General features: G+C 38.3%; 1 protein-coding gene across 1 annotated transcript; it reads right to left on the bottom strand.

The window, feature by feature from the left end:
* Nucleotides 1–1,119: 1,119 nt before the first annotated feature.
* On the bottom strand, nt 1,120–18,145 carry CBX1 (chromobox 1). Its single transcript, XM_027873167.1, has 5 exons — nt 18,084–18,145; nt 5,081–5,257; nt 4,443–4,620; nt 3,704–3,798; nt 1,120–1,728 (listed from the first exon to the last, which is right to left on the bottom strand). Exons 2-5 carry the CDS (start codon nt 5,218–5,220, stop codon nt 1,584–1,586), a joined length of 558 nt encoding a protein of 185 aa, XP_027728968.1. The 5' UTR covers nt 5,221–5,257; nt 18,084–18,145; the 3' UTR covers nt 1,120–1,583.
* Nucleotides 18,146–21,801: the final 3,656 nt, after the last annotated feature.

Genomic DNA, 21,801 nt, shown 5'->3' on the forward strand with positions numbered 1-21,801 from the left:
GGTGCTGGTACTAATGATGATTCTCATTTATATGGGTTTAAATAGTGCTTCTAGTCCCAGAAGCAGAATTCAAACAGCTGGTTTAGGAATATCACCTGTTATCCAACTCCTTCAAAATCTTCCAGAGCTCATCAAGCTGTCAACTGTTATCAGGCTTCCAACAAGTTGAAAGCTCCAAGACCAAAGTTCTTGGCAATAGGAGGTTTAGAGTCACGACGAAAACCAGGGATTATAAATCTAAATTTTTATTAAGACAAAAACTGACAGAGCTTGGTATGAAGTTCAAATCCAACAAGTTTACATTTTAATCAAAGTTTTCACAGAAACTTAAAAACATGCTTTTAAAAAAAAGACTTTTTTTCTTTTTTTTTACAATGACCTTCTAGTACAGCCCACCCTAGATGACATGGAGAACTGGTGGGTCTCATGATTCAAGACATGAATTATTTCAGGGACTGGGTAATTCCCAGGATTTTTAAAATTCCATTTTAACCATTTTTTTTTTTTAAAAGTGAACCAATGCCCAGGGTAAAAGTTCATTCTTTTCCTGAGGCTTTCTAAATCATTCAACCCTTGTGTTGATCTGATTAAACTTGTGCTGTCAGTGTTAGAACTCCACCATAAATGGTTTCTGAGTTCCAAAAAAACAGAGGCTCCAAGAGTTATCTACCTTAAGACTATGGGCCCTGTTATCCTCTACCTCCACGTATCATTGGCTGGATAGACAAGCTGAGATTTAAAACAACTCAGTTGGAGGAGATGGGAGGTTGTAGGATTTTCAGTTCAATTTCAAGAATTAGCACCTTTAACTAAACAACAGACTGGCCTATCTGTGCTTCTCTCCTCTCCGTTCAAGCCCCCCTCCCCGACCCCAGCCTCAACTTCTACTAGAATTTCATCTCCAATCAGCTTGGAGTAGTTTTTGGGAGATAGCACTAAATTCAGGCAGAGCATACCTTGGCTTATAGGTTTCAGACATTCACAGCTTTGTACAGTCTCTCACAGTCCTCATTTATGTTGCCAATGACCATTTAAAAAAGTTAAGTTTCTGGACATGGAACTGGATTATTGTCAGTTCACTCCCCCCTCCCTCCCTCCCCATTTTAACAAAAAATGACCCTACTCATTCCCTTTATCCCTTCCCCCACCCCCTCCAAATGATACACCAGTAATAGCCAAAAACTACACACATGCTACGTGGTAAAAATGCAGAGTTAACACTATTGGGAAGGCGGCCATGGGTTGTGGAGATGCTCTTTGAAGAGCTGCAGTATCTCTTTGTTCGACCCCACACCTGCTCCACAAGGTCTGTCCTTCATGGAAGGGCCTTTGCTTCTCCTCTCAGCAAAGTGAGGAATGGGGTGCCCCAAACACTTTTCCCCTCCACTGGGACAGGTTTGCAAAGTGTACAGCACAGAATTGCCTAAAGCCCTTGGGATGCTGCTGCAGGGCACAGGAATCATACTGACTCTTCAAAGGACATCTTCTCAAGCCCCCTCTATGGTGTCAAGACAAGCAGAACTCCTATCCTCCCCATTTCAAATCCACAGTCTGAGGGACACAGAGGCTGGCACATGATGGAATTAATTTTTGTCGTCTTTCTTGTCATCATCCTCTGAAGGGTAAGAATGCCACGTCAGCCTCTCCTCATAGAAGGAGATGACCACTTGGGGGCACTTGATGTTGGCTTCCTTAGCAGGAACTAGGTCCGCTTCATCAGAATTTTTCCTGCAGGAATAAAGCAGAGCCTATCAAGATCAAGTTGGATTGGGGGGGGCTCCACCAGTGAACATCAAACATTCCCACAGGGTGAGCAGCATGCTCCAAGTAGCGTTTGCTGATGACTTATGGTCGGGTAATGTTGCACAATGAGATTCTTTTTCGTCCGGCTGATCACTTCTCCCACTGCCACACCCGTATGTCTTTGCCAAGAACTGACCAAGAAGCTGGCTCTCCTCATCCTACAATGGTATGATGGGCGTGGTTCATTCTCTATAGTAAGCTTATTCCTGAACTATGGTTATATCAGACTCCCCGAAGAATTTACAGAGGCTGATCTAAGGCTCACCTCTTACTATTGATGAAAGCTAAGATGCCAGAGCCATCTTGACTCCAAGTAAGGATAAAGCCTCACAATCTTTTAATGCAAGCAGACATTTTACTTTTCCCCCTAATTTTCATGACTCTGAATAGAAATTTTGACAGTTTACATTTGACAATAACATTACTAACTGGCACTCACTAACATGTCCACACATAACTTCTAAGGTCCTTTGGGACACAAGACTATGGGGAAAAATTAATATCCCTGGGGCATTACTAATGTCTCATGACAGAAGCAGGAAGAGCATCACCTGTCCATCGCAGCAGCCCAGGCCCCACAGATCAGAGTTCAATGCAGATCTTACTACATGCAGACAGAGAACAGACAACTGAGCTCTGGAGGTGATATGAACCAACTTTTGTTTTCTATGTAGCTCTTTAGATACAGAACTTCTTTTCAGCTTGGGCAAGCTGTGACTAAGAACTTTGCTAAAGGAGGACCAAACCTGGTAATCCCACAGGAAGATGTAATGTCCGTTGTGACAGGCTTCAAATGCCACGTTTCTCAAACTGTGCTGAAAGGAACCCTGTGTGTGTTTTAAATTAACCTTATGTTGTGTGGGCATTAAAAATAATCATTTTACGGGATTTTACTACAAGGGTTCTGCCCAAGTTTGGTTTACACTAAAGGGTTCTATCATCGTGGAAAAGTTGGAGAACCACAGTTCTAAAGTAAAGGAATCAGTAGAGATGTTCCAGGGATGGGGAACCTTCAGCCTAAAGGCCATGTGTGGTCCTCTAGGTTCTTGCATTCGGCCTTTTGACTGAGTCCAAGTTTTAAAGAACAAATCCTTTTACTAAGGTGATTTGTTCTGTGAAGTTTAGATTCAGTCAAAGGGCCAAACCCAAGGACCTAGAAGGCCACAGGTTCCCCACCCTGAGCAGTTACTAGTTTGATAATAAAGTCTCAGAGGATGGGGCTTTTGAAGTAGTTCTGATTCTAGAGGACTGCTCTAGCTACTCATTTTAAAAAATACAATGGATGAGATTCATTTTTAAAAAGTAATAAGAGATTAGAGAAGCAATATTAAATGGGGGAGGAGTATAATTATGGAAAATTTTGAGGAATCAAAATGACTTTTACTTTATATTAGATGCTTTGTGGAAAATTACCTACCATTTGTATATCCAATTGGTAACTTAAAAAGTAAATGCTTAAGTGAAAGCAGTTAGTGGGGTTACTCTGTATTTGTTGATAAACATGTCTTGCTGACTAAGAAATTGTGGGATTTCCTTTTTTATCAACTGGAAGGGTGTGGGACTGATCCAGTAAAGAGAATCACACAGCTCAATACAAATACAGATGCTCTCCCCTGGGGCCAGTTCAATTTGTTACTCGGAGGTGGTGAAAGAGTGTCCAATTACATTTCAAATCTTTTCCTGCATTTTTATAGCAGTGGAGTGAAATACTATCTTCACTCCAGTTTTCTCTCATTTCCTGAAAAAAAAAAAAAAAAATGAGCAAAGAGCCACAGAATCTTAAGGGCCCAGACTTCATACCTGAGTAACTGAAATTATCAGCTCTTTTTCTCTGGTACAGTCACCACATTCCCACCCTCCCACCCCCCTACCCCCAATCCAGAGGCACTGAGAGGCTCACCATTTCATCAGGAACATCAGCTCCCCACTGGAATCTGTAGCCCCGATTATCCTTTCTGGCTCCAAACCTCGGGCAAAGCCTCGGGGCTTTTCTGACTGAAAGATCAGAAGTACAGAAAAATACGTGGACTTCCATGTCCAGAAGTCTGCTTTGGTTCTAAATTCTCCTATGTTTTGAATCATTTATGCCCTCCCAATTCTAAAAGTGGCCACTTTCCTACAGGATAACGTGAATTTCTTACCAGCATGTGCACAGTATAAATCTGCAAGATTTTGCACTTTGTATAAGGAACTATCTGCCTCTCTTTATCCTTAGAAGTAACTACTTTGGAGTATTTGAACTGGAAAAACATCTGAACCTTTAAAAAATAGCTTAGAACTGAAAATATTGAGGACCTCTGCTCTATAGGATATAAACCAATTAGAGATTGCACCATTAAGGTGACAACAGTGGAAACTTGCTTCTTTCTTTCTCACATAAAGATCAGGGTAGAAATGGGGTCTTTTCAGTAGAGGGATCCAAAAGTAGTTCTCTAAACATTAGTTAGAAGGCTCAACTTTTGTTTCTTATGTAAGTGGGGGAAAAGGGAGGATGATGAGACTGGTTTACTTGAGACTACACTTGTAAGAGCTTATTGAGTTAAGAAATGAACTTAGAAGGCTCAGTCCCAATTAATTTTATGTTATTCTGAAAGAAGTATGAATCTGGGCTAAGGAAGAATTCCTTTTTCCAGTCTTACCTCCTCTTTCTTCTTTTTTGGTTTGCTCTCCTCTCCCCTATCTTCATTATCTGAATCAGCTTTGCGTTTGCCTCCCTCTGTCTTGTCTGTCTCATGGGCTGTTTTCTGTGATTGTAAAAACTCAGCAATGAGGTCAGGGCAATCCAGGTTCTCCTCTGGTTCCCAAGTGTTGTCCTCACTGAAACCAGAGCATCAAAAGTCAATTTTTCCAGCTAAACTTACTGTAATACTGTAATTGAACTAACAGGGCTGCTGTCAGGTTAGCTGTTGAGACATCATCAATTGGTCAATACTTCATCCAACAACCATACCAACAAACTGGACCAATAAAGAAGAAAAGCTAGTATAGATAATCTTTTTTCTTAGGGACAAAACAAAAACTCACTCTCTCAAAAATGAAGCTGATCTCTCACTTACAACATGATTTTGCCTCTGATGTGGAGTTATGTGGAAATATTCAATACCCACAAGTTCACAAACTGTTACCCAGAGATCACATTCTACCATTATAGTTATTTAGATACCTCTTATCTCCTCTAATAGATCATAAGTTCCTTGAAGGCAAGATGAACTCATTTTATCCCAACAGCATCCAGCACAATGCCCTGAACATAGTAAGTACTCAATCAACAGCTTACTCGGAGAAGCCTTTCCACTTCAGGAGATACTCCACTTTGCCCTTCACCACTCGCCGGTCAAGGACTTTTTCCACCACATATTCTTCTTCCTCTTCTTCTAGTACTTCTTCCACTTTCTTCTTGTTTTGCTTTTTTCCCATGGTACCCGCCAGCTTTCTGGTATAAAGGCTGACGCTGCTGAAGAAATAAGAAAGGGAGGAAAAAAGCTATCAGTACCAGAGAAGGGGATCTTCAGAATGATTTCCTGAATTGGAAGAAAACCAGAGACAGTAGTGCTGGATGTTTGTTTACATTTTGTGCTATTAACTATGTTCAGTCCTCCCTATTACCCCCCCCCCACTGAAGTGCACATGCAAAGCCAGAAAAACTGTTCTGTGAACAGACCCAACGAGTATCAGCAATTCTTCAGTACTCTTAAACTCAAGCTTAAGATTGCAAAATGCACACCTAAATTCATTTGTTTTTTTCAGTCGTGTCCAACTCTTTGTAACCCCATTTGGGGTTCTTTTGGCAAAGTTACTGGAGTAGTTTGCCATTTCCTTCTATAACACACCTAGATATCATCCCCTAAGTCCTTAAAGGCAAAATGAGTTCAGCTTTTAGAAAAAAAGAACGTCTCTTCTCTTACCACAGAGTGTATGAAACATCGTATTAAGAACACACTCCCCCCTCTCCCTCCAGGTCCCTTAGAAATATGTTAGATATAAGAAATCTTTCCTAACCATAACTATGCTTTAAGCTTTCTGTTTAAGCCATCTCTTGAGTTTATAAAAATTATAACTTCTTGTACTTTCTGAAGGTCATGCACATAAAAAGATTGCCAAAATGCTCCTTTCTTTCTTTTAGCATATTTTTAACATTCTACCTGTCCTCTCCATACGATCATCACAATAGAATTTTCTGTGTCCCATAGCTAGGTAAATATTTGAGGTATATTGTGGTAATGACAGGCAGGTACACTACTCCTTTAGAAAGGATTATACATTTAGTTATTCTGCTTGCCACTAGATGGTGCTCCTGTGCAAAAGAGCAAGGCAAACTACTGACAAGTTTTCTGCACACGAATAGATATTAAGACACCATCTGAGGCTTAAGGCTAAGAAGCAATCTCGGGAGACAAAACGGTTGCCGATTTGGTGTCAGATGACCTAGGCGCAAATCTCAGGCTTTGCTTATTACCAGTGTGACTGTCCTATCCTAAGTATAAGTAGCAAAAACCTACATACTGGCACAAGGAATTAGAAGCAACTAAAATTGTAGACTGTTATTAAGAGAACAGATTTCTAAACATTTAATAGAGCTAGATTTACTAGATTACTAATTTAGCATTTTGAAACAACCTTTTTTTTGGTAAATTAGGTTTTTCTAGATAATTAGAACGTTAAAGTCTTTAATTTTTGACATAATGGAAATAGCATACTTAGGCTTAACAACTTCTTTAAAAAAAAAAAAAAGAAAAGAAGCTATGGATGTGGTGTGATATGGTGAAAAGCAGAACAGGACCTGGGATCCAGAGGTCCTGGATTCCAAATCCTGCTTCTGAGAGAAGTTGGACATTCCACTGAACCATTCTAGAACATGGGTTTTCTTATTAAAAAAAAAAAATTAGGGGATTAAAGTTAGATGTGATCCACAAAAGTGTTCTCCAGCTCTAAATCCTATGAAAATGTTTAAAATTCATTGCATCTTTATTTGCAACATTAAGACTCTGGGCCAGGGACACTGGAGATTCTGAACATGAGTTATAGTTTACCATGCAGCAGGTGCTCATATAAACAGTACTATACAGGTTAGTTATACAGTACTCCGCTGAATTGTTTGGTTTATCACAACTCTAAAAAGTGCTGAATTGGCCGTGCTTTCAGCATGCTACTCCCCTCCTTCCCCCCCAATACAGCAATGTCCTCTGAGATGACCAAAGTAGGACTTGGCTTACTGATATTTTCATAAAATGTTTCTACCCTACCCCATTATTTCTATGACTATCTTTGGTAAGCACTGCTGTCTTGTCTTTCAGCATTCCCATCTCTTCTAATCTCTGCTGCTCTCTTCCATCCATATCTGTATCCCATGCCTTTCACTTCTAAAGGCTTGAAAATGTGGCTTACGACCACTCATCACTTAACTGAAATGACTCTTCAAAATTACCAATGATCTCCTAACAAATCTAATGGCTTTTTTTCAAATCTTTTTCTTCTTGCACAGTCTAAAGCATTTAATACTATTGACCTCTTCCGGGATTTCCTGACACTACTCTCCTGGTTCTCTTCCTGTCTGTTTCTTCTCAGCCTCCTTTGCTGCATCCATTTCATGCCTACTAACAGAAAAGGTACATCACCATGTGCCCTTTTCTCTTGTATTCTCTCACTCACTGACCTCATCAGCTTCTAAGGGCTTAATACCATCTTTATGCAGGTAACTCCTACATCTTCATATCCAGTTCAAGTCTTGTTCTCTACCATCAGCTGCCTAGTGAACATTCCATCCAGGAGGCATCTCAAATGCAACATGTCCGAACAGAATTTATTAGTCCCCCATCCCCCCACCCCCATCATGGGCAAGGCCACCACTCACTATCCTTCTGGCCACCCAGATTCTCAGGTTCTCAACCTAGGTGTTATTCTTGACTATTTTCTCTCCCCCTCAGTCAGTTCCAATCTTTTCATTTATGCCTTTACAACACCCATCTATTTCTCTCCTCCCACATAGCCACCACCCTTGTTCAGGCCCTCATCACCTCTTACTTGGACTATTCCAATACCCTTCTAATTGATCTCCTTGCCACAAATCTCTCCTCACTCCAAGTTATGCTTCACACAGGCCCAAAGTGATTTTCCTAAAGTACAAGTCTGACCATATCATCACCCCAAATTTTTAATAAATTCCAGTGACTCCCTATTGCCTATGGATAGAATATCAACCAATCAATCAATAAGAATTTATCAAAAACCTGCTATGTACTAGGCATTGCGCTAGCTGGAGATATAAAGAAAAAGTCAATCTCTAATCTCAAGGGGCTTACATTTTAATAGGGGAGACAATAAATACATATATTAGCATATAAAGAATAAATACATGATAGGAGAGCATTTGAAGTTAAGGAATATCAAGAAATGCTGTATGCAGACAGGAGTGCTTGAGTTCCATCTTGAAGAGATTTTTTTTGAAGCAGAAGCAAAGAGGGAGTTCATGCAACGTCATGGAGATAGAGAGTGCCAAGTATGAGGAACAGGAAAAAAAAAAAAGACCAATTTGGTTGGACCACAGAATAAGCAAGGGGGAATAATGTACAATGAGGCTGGAAAGATGGATTGTGGCCAGGTTGTGAGGGGTTTTGAAAAGGCAAACAGAAGAGTTTATACAGGGCATAAAGCCTAAAGCCCACTAAGTCTTTTGGGACACCCTAATACTTCATCCTAGAGGCCAACAAGGAGCCATTGGAGGTGTATGAATAACAGAGTGATGTGATCAGACCTGTCATTAAGGTAAATCACTCTGGTAGTTGTCTGGAGGATGGCCCTAGAGTAGGGAAGAGACTTGAGGCAAGGAAACTAATTAGGAGGCCACTGCAATAATTTAGGTTAGAGGTAATAATAATTAATTAATAAGGTGGGAGCTGTGTGAGTAGAGAACGATAGGAGAAATGTTATGGAAATAAAAATGGCAAGATGATTGGGTATATGGGGTGTGAAAACCAAATTCAATTCACAGTGATTATAAGATTGATCACTAGACTCTTGTCAATGTTCCCTATTTTGTGAGATGCATTTTTATAAAAGCTTTGCTCATATAATTCTGAGAATGTGCCAACCACAAAATGTTACATGAAAGAAGGGTACAAACCTCAAATTCCCTGTCCCCAAATGTTCCAACCTCAACTTCTCTGCTTAACTTCTCTTTTTAAACCACAAGAATTATATCAATCACTAGTCAATCAATCAGAATGAAGGAACACCTATGTTACTCAAGATTATGTCATTTGATTTGTTCCTCTTTATCGATTATAAGGATGCTGTGTAAACCACCAAATGGTGTCGAATCTACTGAGGAGGTCTTGGACCCAATTTATTGGCAATTGCTAGCCTTGTTAATAAATTGATATGTTTGGAAACTGTCATCTTTGTCCTTCAGATTTCTATCACAGCAGGTGGTGAGCCAGGAGGCTGAGGGGGACCATGGCAACCCAGACAGTCTTTATGAGAAATTTTCTATCTAGGACATTCCAGTTTGATTCTTCACCAAGGGTCTTCCATCATGGAGGACTGCCCCTTGACCACAATCTCAAAATTTCAGAGCAGTTAAGTTCCCTGGTCCCTTAAAGACAGCTGGCAACTGTTACAGGCAGGAGGTAGTAACCTATTGTTTCTGTAAGTAGAGGTATCTATAGGAATCTGTCTCTTCTATATATGCCATCTTAGGGAATCCCTTATGAAGCTAAGAAAGTCAATTCCTGGCACTCTTTCTATAGGAAGAGGAAACTTTCTGTTACTAATGCATAAAAATCCCTTAAGGGAGATCCTCTTATAAGCAGAAGACAGGATGGGTTCCAATAATAGCATACCAAAATGAAACCCCCTCTCCCCCCTACAGAGTTCACCCTGGGATGACCAAAAAAAAAAAAAAAAAAGGCATGCTATTAAATTATGTGAAATTTGGTCTAAAACTGCTAAAGATTCAGCTGACAAATTATTTTGAACCCAATTTGGTACTTTTGATTATTGCTTATTAAAGAAACTAAGATTGGCTATTTAACAGCCTCACCTAAATCAAATGAACCATTGAATCAGAAACTAAATTTGTGACTGAAATATTATTTCTCCAATAAAATTTCCAAATTTTATAAATGCTGAAATAGTGAGTTGTGGGAAAGGATTAGAAGTTAGGCTTCTACAGCAGAACAAGGGAATTCTGAGAAGGACTTCCAAGATCTTGTGGATGGTCCCTCAACCAATCAGAAAGTGCCCCAAACATTTTGCAAACAACTAGTTCCTTAAGAAAGAACCCTGGAGGCTAAACCGGTTGCAACCTGTCCGCGTCAAGGACTGGGCAAAGGCTTTTCTCCACTACCCTTACTTAATAAGCTTACTGAATATTAACTGACATACCTCGAGGGCGGAGATAGACACCATTTCTGAACATGGGATGAGTGAACTGGGAGGAGCTAACATGACAAGGAGAAACATGGAGGAACATGGGATGAGCGATTCAGGAAGAGTGTAACTCAGAAGAGCTGGTCCAATCAAGGCTCAGATGGGAGGAGTATGGATTTTACTAACCAATTAAAAGTTGATTCTACCAATGTACCAGTGCCACTAGAGTTTGGTGTGCCTGCTTCAGAAGCTTTCCTTCACTCACTCTTGTAGTAGATTTTTGTTTCAGATTTTTCTAACATGAATGTTTTAAGAAAAAAACTGTAAAAGTTTTAGTGAAAAGGAGCAAAATGATTTCACAGATATGGAACTGAAGTTCCCAAGTGAATGAGTTTGCAGTTTTATTTTAGAAGAAATCAAAAAGAGAAACTGAAAGACATTATCAGTGAAGTTCCAAAGCAAAAAGAAACTTGTTCAAATCAGATAGCAACTTAAAAAGTAAGTAAAATTTAATTTAAAATAATGTTTGTTTCTGCCTAAGCAATTAACTACTGTACATGACATAAATTTATTGGTAAACTAGAAACAAAGTCACCAAAAGAAATGGGAATAAGCTATGCATTTGTAAGCCTTTAAGAACCCCAAAGGCAAAAATACTGCAATTAACTGGTTTTGTGTAATAAAAACTTTTGTTAAATTGTAAAGAAATTTGGAAAGATCAGTTCTATAACTAATACTGGATGTGAAGAAAGAAATAAAGGAAAAAGCAGAATGTAGTTCAGAAAAGACAGTAATCTATTTATAAAATAAGTTAGTGATCGAAGTCCCAACATTCAATCCTTCAGAGTGACTTGATCAGAATTAACAGAAATTCATTAGGAAAAGCTAAGGCAGCCATTGCAAATATAAAAATGTTTTTAAAAAGTCAAAGAATTTGTACAGTATAATAGTATAGGGCAGTTATAGGTTTGTTTCAATTAGAACAAATATGATGCTCTCTAGTTATGTGGTTAAGAAACTTTTAAAAATATTTTTAAATGAATTCATTTTGTAAAATTAAAAGATCTCCACTAAGCACTCATTTTCAGTAGCTCACTACCTTTCTAAATCCAAATTGTATACAGCCCTGTTCTGTCTGACCTTCCCAGAGTTACAACTGAAATGCCTTGAGAAAAGATGGAGCTAAATTAAGAAAACAAAGGAACTGATACAAAGAAAAGCTGTGCTAACTGAAAGCAGTGGGAAAATTGGGATTTAAATATTTTCATTAGTGATTTAAAAAAAAATTTAGATTTAATCTCATCAGAATTTCAAATTGAATTATAATTGTGGCAAATCAGAATATGCTATTTAATGCAGTGATACTGGAAAGTTCATGAATCAAGCAAATCTGAGTCAAATTCAGCTTCAGAAATTTATTAGTTGCCTGATCAAGCAAGTTACTTTACCTCAAATTCCAGTAACATGTAAAAAGGATAATAAATAATACCATGGGAGAATCATGTGATTGTAAAGTGTTTAGCACAGTGCCTGACATATGGTGAGCACTATGTAAATGTTTTACATATAATATATGTGTAAGATATATTGGTCTTGAAAAGATCAAAATCCATGTTAGAGACCTCTAATTTCTGCTGTACTGATTTTACAATGTAATTGATTTTATAATTATTATAAATGTTTATAATATATAACATTGAATAAATTTAACATTTTAAACATTTAAAAATAGTTTAAAAATAATACACATTTATAATTATTTTATAATTGAATTAGTTCTGATCTAAAGCTACCCTGCTATATCCCTGAGTTGAGGTCAAGAATTTAGTTTTCCTTCAGAGTTAGTTTAAAGGTATAATTAAAGGAAAAAATTGTTATTTCTCTCACCACTGGCCCGTAGGACATCTGCTTGTTATCTTTAAGCCCCAACAAATTAATTGGTGTCATCCCCCAAAAGATGTTGTCTGTCCTTGTGAAATTTTAGAGATTTTATCTCCCCTCCAAGGGGACAGCTAGTCTGGTAGTTTTGATCACCTAGCAAAGATTACAAGAGAAGGTAGTCTCATAAACAATTAACATTCCTTAACTGTCAGAGTAACTCATTGCATGAGTAACATCACCTAAACGCCAGCCCACTTTTCTTAGTATAGCCAACTGTAATGTTCCAAGACGTTCTTTCTTGTATGTCAATAAAGAGCGTTCCCCCCTTCTCATTTGGGTCACTGGCCTTACTGAGGTGGCCAGTCTGACCCATTTTGTTAACAGTTATACGTGTCACTGTTAATAAACTGATGTTGCTCAGAGTATATACCTCAGTTTAACTTCATTGAATTTACAAGAGACAGTCTTGAATGCTATCAGCATAAACTGTTAAAGTGTAATAAAAAATTATTTTCTTTACAGGATAATTTGGAAATACATTTTACTAAATTAACGTTACCTGACTAATAAGTTTTGTTTCATGTTTACATTTGATAAACCATTGATTGTTTAAAAAAGAAGTAATTTTTTCTCTTCCACTTTTCATTCCACACAGTTCCTACTACAAGCATGTTTAATATTATTTTTTTAATTGCAGATATTGTTTAATCCTACTTAAAACAGTGCCTTAAAATATAGTAGGCAATAAGAATTGTCCTCTTTAAGCTGTGAGGTTCCTTAGGGCTTTCTATTTGGGCGAGGTTATAAGAACTTGTCAGTTCTGCTGAAAGCATGTTGTAACATCCTAAAGTGATGAAATTTGAGGAACTAGACAGGGTGGGAAACCTGGATCTCTGGCTACATATGGCCCTTTAGGTCCTCAAGGGGATTTGTTCTGTGAAGTTTGGATTCAGTCAAAGGGGACTTGAGGACCTAGAGGGCCACATGTGACTGCAGATTCCCCACCCCTGAACTAGAACCTGTTCCAGTCAAAGTAGGGAAATTTACAAGTTTGCATCTTAAAATATTTGGTTGTTACTTCTGCAAATTATGAAATCGTACCTATTAATAAGTGTTATATGTTATCAGATCTTAAATTCAAAGATTTTAATCTTGCCCTATGGGTGAACAGGCAATACTGAAGGCTTACTAAAGGCAGAATTTTCTGGGGGGTTTTGCACCAAACATTCACTATATGTATAAACTAGTATTCACTATCTATGTGTGAAACTCCAGAATAAATGAAGGATAAATGAAATTTCCTTATTTGTTCTCTTTGTCTACCATATATATTGGAATGAGAGAAAGAATAATAACCTAGCTTTAAAGCTGTAATTAGTAAAATTTTGTCATTTGAGGTAAAATCTTGTGGGATTTGTAATTGGATATTTTTCTAAGTTTTGATTTCAGGTATGATGATCTGAATTGTCAAGAAGCCAATAATCCACCATTCAAAGGTGAATGCCAATGCAGCCCAAAGAGGGCAAGTACAGTCTGAGAACTGCTACAGGTGGATGTCTATACCTGGGATATTTAGGGGACAACCTTGCATAGGCAAAGGTAGGATCCTTTTGGACTCAGTTTCCCATAGTGCTATTTACTTTCTGAACAGGAAATTTTTCCACCTCAGTAATTCTGAGTCTGGCTATAATACCCTATGAATAGTGTGGAATTTTGATATATGACTCATGCCTGAAATCAAACAGAGCTAAGGGAATATTTCCCATATTATGGCTTATGCCCTTGAGGGGACAGTCATATAACCATGTCCCTCTTTTTTCTCTTGTAGTAAATTTCTATAATCAGGGCAACTGACTGAATTTGTTTGATTCAGTGCTTGAAATATTTGTCATATATCAATAGAATAGTTCAGAAAATAACTGGTTTTGAATGGGACAAGATTAAGAAGTAATTTATTGGTTTTATTTATAAAATCTCAAATCAGCACTCAAACAAGCAAATACTTTAAAGATTAAGAGCTTGAAGTATCTCATTCTTTAGGGTGATCTGTGATATCTTCCTAAGGGGAGAATTAGAAAAATAAGAATTAGGAAAAAGTAAAGTTTTCAAAATCGTCCTTATCAAATATAGGGTTTAGGTTAAGATGGAAACAGCAAAATTGATCACATAAACTTGGTTAAATCAAATCAAATTTAAATTGTATTGAGTTTTGTTACTGTAAAATATTAGTAGGATTACCTAGGAATCCCAGCTAGTGAACCAGAGAAGTAGATCTGCTAGGGTCCTCTTCAGAGCTTCCCTGAGAGTGAAACCTATTCCAGATGTCCCAGGTAGTTATCTGGAATAGGTCTCATTCTCATGACCTATGCAGAAGTAGTCAACATGAACTTCATGGTGAACACCCAAACTTGGTGCCTGTGGGACTCAAGATAAACAAGCTGATTGAATGGACACTGGGAGCAGGTTTAATGATGATGACTGTTATACTGTTTCAGCCTTTTTTGTTTGTTTCATGATTTTTATTGTTTGCTGAGTTTATTGACAATCACAATCAAATGAGTTCTTACTATCCTATGATAACGATTTGTGACATACATGCCACTGTGCACTTGTTTCTGATAAGACACTGGGAAAAGTTTTTGACCAGTCTGGTCCCTATTCCTTCTGAAACGAATAAGATGGATACTAAGGATGATGAATCCATTGATTCATATTGTTTAAATGAACTCCCTTTGGTACCTTAATCCAGCTTTTCTGCTTCTGTAATTATGCTTTCACTACTACAAGAATGTTGGGCTTGGGAAAGCCCCAAAAGGGGAAAATTGATTATATTGTTCTATAATTGTTCTATATTAACTGATGTATCAACTGTACCACTAAAGTCTCTTCTAATTTGATTCCACAGAAACATATGATGGTTTAGGATGCTGATCGTATGTAAATTCTAATTACATTACATTAAGCTCATGTATAAGTGATCCATGAGGAACAGGTTCCTCAAGGATCAAAGGGGGGAATTGTGAAAACCAAATTCAATTCATATTCATTATAAGACTGATCACTAGACTCTTGTCAATGTTCCCTATTTTGTGACATGTATTTTTGTAAAAGATTTGTTCATATAATTCTGAGAATGTAATAACCACAGAATGTTCCAGAAAACTAGGGTACAAACCTCAAATTCCTTGTCCCCAAATGTTCCTACATCAACTTTTCTGTTTAACTTCTCTTTTTAACCACAAAAATTGCATCAATCACTAGCTAATCAATCAGAATGAAGGAACACCTATGTTGCTCAAGATTATGTCATTTGATTTGTTTCTGTTTATTGACTACAAGAATGCTGTGTAAACCGCCAAATGGTGTTGTATCTACTGAGGAGGTCTTGGGCCCAATTTATTGGCAATTGTTAGCCTTGCTTAAATAAAAAAATTGATATGCTTGGAAATTTTAACCTTTGCCCCTCAGATTTCTCTTGGGGTGGGTGAGGAAGGGGAAACAGTCAAGGATAATGCCAAGTTTATAAGCTGGAAGAATGGTTGCCCCTTTGACAGAAATACAGATGTTTAGAAGAGAGGTGGGTTCTGGGACTAACAAGGTCAGTTCTGGATATGTTAAATTAGAGATGTTCCTGGGAAACCCAGCCTGAAATGTACAATAGGTATCTGATAAATGACTGAAGTTTAAGAGAGAATAGGGCTAGTTATAGAGCTCTATGAGTCATCTGTATAGAGATGACAATCAACTCATGGAAGCCAATGGGGTTACCAAGTGTATATGGAGACAGAAGAAAAGGGGAGCAAAGAGACTGAGGAACAGTTTGGAATGTGGCTGAAAAATGGTAAAGGCAGATATAAGACCACAACTTCAGGGTGTGGGTAGGGTCCTAGTGAAGGTTCAAAGACAGGGGAAATGAACATGTTTGAAGACAGTAGGGAAGGAACCAAGGATAGAAAGATATTGAAGATTAGAAAGAAGGGATGATGAAATATCAACTCTTAAAACTGGCTTTTATAGCTCTTCATAAATTAGCCCCCTTCCAGACTTGTTCCACATTACATTCTTCTACATACTCCGTATGGCCTGGCTATGCTGGCCTTCTTGCTGTTGCTTACACAGGACATTCCATGTCCAGTTTCTGGGCCTTCGTACTTGACTCTTCCCCATGCCTGACATGCACTCCTCACTTCAGCCTCATGGAACTGCTGGTTCTCCTTCAAAAGTCAGTTCAAGTGTGACCTTCTACATGAAACCTTTCTCGATGTCTAACCCCCTCAGGTGCCAGGGCCCTCCCTCTGTATTTATTTTTTAAAATCTATTTATATTCACGTAGTGCTCCTCTATTCTAAGAATTAGAATAAGTTTTTTGAGGGTCAGTGATCTTTGTCTCTGCATCCTCAATGTGTGTTGGCACATAGTAGGTGTTTCAATACATGATTTTGGATTGACTTCTCTCAGTTTTCATGTTATGGACTATCTTTTACAGACAATTGGTTCCTTCTGATTTAGGAAGTCTCCAACCCACCAAAGATGCTAATCTATGAGGTTCCTACTATGTGCCAACAATTGTTAAGTGCTGGGGATACAAGGACAAAATGCATTCTACATTCCAGCCAAACTTTTTTGCTGTTCCATATACATGACATTCCACCTGCTGTCTCTGTGCACACACTCCATCCCCCATTTATTCCATCTTGACTTTCACCTCTTCAAATCCCCAGTTGCCCTGCAAAAGTTTAGCTCAAATGCCACCTCTACCTGAAACCTGCAGTGATCTCCCCAGGTCCTTCTACCACTTCCGCCCAACAACTACCTCATTTATTTTGTTTACACTTTTTTAACTTATGTTTACATATTTACTTATATGTCTACATGTTATGTTTCCCTACCTTTCCTAGAAGGTATCCCAAGGATAAAATTGTAATTTTTATCTACTTCCCCAGTGCCTAGCATGCAGTACACGCCTAATAAAATGCTTGTTGATTAATTAGAAAGTAATCTCAGTACATAATGAATATTCAATGTTTGGCTGTTTTCAGCTATTTTCATTGTTGCTGATTGCCTAGAGGTTGCTTTTGCCACCACCTTCACCTCCCTCACTTATGTCTGAGTGGGGTTGAACATTATTCAACATTACAGAATCATTTGTGCACCATCTTGGGGAGGGTGGTGGGGAGGAAGGGGGAGAAAAATTTTAAACTCAAAAGCATATGGAAGTGATTGCAGATAAATCAAAATTAATTAATAAAAAATTTTTAAAAAAGATTACAGAATATGCATAGAGTCAAAACTAGAAGGGACCTTGGAACCTATCTAGTCATACACCCCGCCTCCCTCACCCCTACTTAACAGAAACTGAAACCCTAAGACATTAAATAGTCACACAAATGGCAGAGCTAGGACTGAGTACTTGAGTTTAAGTAGATTAAAAGAAATGAAATTTTGACTTCCTTTGGAGCAAAAAGAGGTCTCAATGTACAAGCTCTGGCTCCTGCTGCTTTTTTTTTCCACCTGCAGCTAAGTGGGGCCCTAAGTCTCACATGAGGTTTTGAATACAGAGAAGATAAAGGGAAATTACCTAAAATCATCACTAACATAGCTAGAAAGACCATAAAGTGATTATTTTATTATGAGACTGGTATTCTAGAAAGTAAATAAAACCAATACTAGTGAAGCCCTGGCATAACAGAAAGAATACTTGTATGGCAGACTGGAAATCTGAATTTTAATTCTAGTTCTGTTACTGTGTAGCCACGGAGAAGTCAGAAGTTCTCTTTGGCCCTTAGCTTCTTTGTTTGTTTAAAAAAAAAAGGGGGGGGGGTGTTTGACTAGGTCAGGGTTTCTTAAGTGCCCATCCAGCGGTTACACAGCGCCTGGCAAACAGTACATGCTTAATGAATGCTTGTTGACTGATCTGGAACACATTCTTACCAGTTCACAAAATTACTAGCAAGTCTCACTTCTTAAAACTCCCCCCCTACCCCTGAGCTAGGGAGGGTAGAAGACTGTCTATAGACAATTTAATCTTTTACCTGTCCGTTGTACAGTTTGGGTTGGGAAACACTGGACTAGATGATCTCTAAGGCCCCTTCCAGCTCTATGATACTGCATCTGTATCCAATCAGAAGGTTTTAAATTACAACAGGCGACTAGGAGTCAGAATGAGCAGAACTTTTTATTTTAAGCTGGTCATACATCTTCAGGTGCCCTCAATGTTTTGATCTTGCAAAAACCAAGCAGAAGCAAAGAATGCATGTGTCTTCTTCCTTGAACCTTGTCACAAAATCTCTCTTTCTTATACATACAGCCAGAGGTAAATCAATAGGTAACTCAAATTTTGTGATATGTGATGAAGTTGTATTCTTAAAGTTTTAAAGTCACTTCACATTTTACCCATTATTACCCAGATAACATTATAAGACCTACAAAATAGGCTCTTTCTTCTCTTCCTTGGCTTCTAAGATTATTTAAAATAATTTCAGAATTTAAAAAAAGAAGTCTTTATTAGATTCACTAGCAAATTGGTTTTTATATATAAAAAGCCCTAAATACGAGTTTTTCACTGAATGTACAGAATAACAACCAAATACATGAGGAAAATGTATGAGAAGCTACCAAAGTTGGTTGAAGAAAATTGTTATACAAGACTGTGCTTGCCCAACTAATCAAAGTATCTACGGTGAGGATCCAGGACGTGTTCCCAAGATTTGATTTGACCACAAGCCAAGAGCAGCCGTAAGTCATGGAACCATTATGCCATGTTATACAAGATCTTTATATGCCTAGTAATGTAACGGGTGTCCCTGCAGCAACTTTCTAAACATTTGGGAATTGATAAGCCCCTCCACTTCATTAAGGGTGAGTTGCCGGAGATGTGCTAAATCATATATTTGAAACTGTAAGTAATACACCTCTGAAAACCAGAACTCAGGTCCATTGGCAATCTGTTCTAATGTCTTTTCCTTTTGATTTCTCATTGTGCATTCAGTGGCATTGCCTGCTGAACAACATTCTGGATTCAACAAAGTCAATATTTGACAACAGAGTAACAGAGCCAACAGAGAAATTACAGCTTCTGGGCACGGTGAAGGACATCTACTCCTGGTCTTGGGAATCGGAAGGTAACTGCTTCATTTGATATGTAGGTAGAGAGGGTAGGTTACCAGTAATTCAAAAATAGTGACAATTCTCCTAAAATAGTGATAAGTCTCCTATAACTACTCATCCTAGTCATCCATCTAATTTAAGGCCAAAGATGCCCTAGAAGGAAGTGAAGGGGGCTATTCCATTTTGGTCCCATGGCTCCAAAGTAATCTAAGGGACATCTAAGCTAGTGTCTGCCTACATAAAACGCTGGATGTCTCTTACTCTGTAAAAAATAAGATTGAATGTTGATTGCCTGGTCCTCCTGTGGGAGGGAGCTCCTGTGTTACTGTGGAAATAGCCAAGACAGCTGCTGGCTTATTCCTAGGAACTACAAGCCTCTTTCTATGTCATTAACATAGTACCTTTATGGAAGAGTCATGTTAGAATGCTAATTTTTAGAAGTGGGAGCAGAATGACTTGGAAAATGAGAAAACCTCAAACATGGGCTTCTCCTAACTGTTCTCTGCTCACTGAACCAATCCTATTAAGTATTAGCTTAAACAGAGTGAAGAAAATTTAGAAAAGAAACACTCAATCCTATCTCAGATCTCTTAAATTAATTAATGCCCACCCTCCCCAACTCACCTCCCTCTATGGATGGATCCAGATAATTCTAGCATAACTTACAGTTCAATTACCCTCAACCAAGGACATCTGTTCCTGAGGTCCTGGGAAGACCAGACTACAAAAAGCCCAGATATCTGGGCTCAGCACCTTCCACATGGTGGCCAAAATTATATTCCTTTTAAAGAGCACATCTGACCATGTCATTCCTGTGTTCAAGAAGCTTCAGTAGCTCCCAATGGTCTCTTAAGATAAAAAACAAACACCTCCATTAGGCAATTAAAGCCCTTCAATATTTACTCCTTCTTATGCATTCTATGCTCCAGCCAGAGTGGTCTACTTGCTGCTATGCTTCATACATAGCAGTTCTTCTCTAATCCCAGTATCTTTTCAGTCCCTTATGCCAGCAATGCCCTCCCTTTTCAGACCCCTACCCAGCTTCCTGTAGGGTTCAGTTCAAATGCCACCTTCTTCTAGAGGCCTTTTCTGGTTTTCTCAGTAATTAGTCCTGCCTGACCTTTCCCCCACCCTACCAATCATGCCACATTTATTTTATAAATCTCCTGTATTAACTTATAAGTGTTCTAGTTGTATCCCATACCTGTCCCCCAGTAGAATGTACGCTCTCTGAAGATAGGGACTCTAACTCTTAGTCTTTTTATCTCCAGTGTCTATCACCATGTCTGGCACAGAGTAGAATATAAATGACTACACAGCAACAACTCACATTTATATATACTAAGTTACTTAAAGTTTACAAAATACTTTCCTCGAAATAATCTTGTGGGGTAGTTGTTGTGTACCTTCTCATTTTACAAATGGCAAAACTGTAGCTCAGAGAGATTAAGTGAGTTGTCCATGGACACTTAAGCAAATTTAGACTCCCCCCCCACTTTGTTAGCTCATCTAATGTGGCATTTTCTTTCTCATACAACTAGTTACTCGGGGACAAGAAAGCAGGTTGTCAGACACCATTATAATAAGAAGAAAGCCTCCCCCTTCTATCTTAATCTAACACACCCTTAGGAGGACCTGCACACCAAAATCAGAAGTTGAACCAACTGTTCTTAAAAGTGCTCAAAATTAGCTAATTCAAGTAAGACTCCCCAAGAAGTAAACTACCTAATGAGGTAAGGTTGTTATGTTTATGCCTATTTGAATATGGAGAAGGGCATGTTACAGATGAAAATACTTCTTCTGACATTTCTCTACCAAGCAATTGCACCCTGTGAACTAGTAAGAAGTCAGACAATTTTAATAGGCTATATGGAGAAATCCATTTAACTGATATCTAGTGCCATATCTAGTGCCAAGTTCATCTTGGCACCTCCTTCCCCCAACCTAGTATTACAACCAAAGGGTCAAGTTCTTTTTTTTTTTTTTTGGCAATTGGGGTTAAGTGACTTGCCCAGGGTCTCACAGTTAGTGTCAAGTGCTTGGTCTGAGACGGGATTTGAACTCAGGTCCTCCTGACTTTAGGGCCAGTGCTCTATCCACTGCGCCACTTAGCTGCCTCCAAAGGGCCAAGTTCTGAAGGAAGATAAAGGAAGTTTGTATGAAGGAAGTAATTATGATACCTTTTGAAGTAAATTCATTCTAGTTTAATATAGAAACAAGTTTCTATATTAAAGTGTCTATATAAAGACACTCCAACTTTTTACTAAATATTTACCAAGTTAGCTATGTTTTGAGATACCCAGGAGACATGTATGTGTTTATTAATAAGACTTATCCCTCAAAGAAAAGGTGAAAAGTATCCCTGAATAGGAAAATTAGGAGTTTCTTGAGCAAGGTTCCCACTTATCTATTATCAGTATTCTATGAAAGGTACTATTAATGGAAAAAATACAGGTAAGAGCTCAAGTAACCCTCATATTGCAAGCAGGATTTATGATGGTCTTAAACAGAACAAAATGACAACAACAAAACACCACCACGCAAAAGATCCTAAAGGGGCAGAATTTTCTAAACAAAACACATAGCAAATGAGCTGGCCAGGAACTCAACACCTGCTAAGAAAATGTCAATTAAAAAAAAAGC

Source organism: Vombatus ursinus, unplaced genomic scaffold (assembly GCF_900497805.2).
Source record: "Vombatus ursinus unplaced genomic scaffold, bare-nosed wombat genome assembly UNPS02014801.1, whole genome shotgun sequence".
Taxonomy (NCBI): Eukaryota; Metazoa; Chordata; class Mammalia; order Diprotodontia; family Vombatidae; genus Vombatus; species Vombatus ursinus.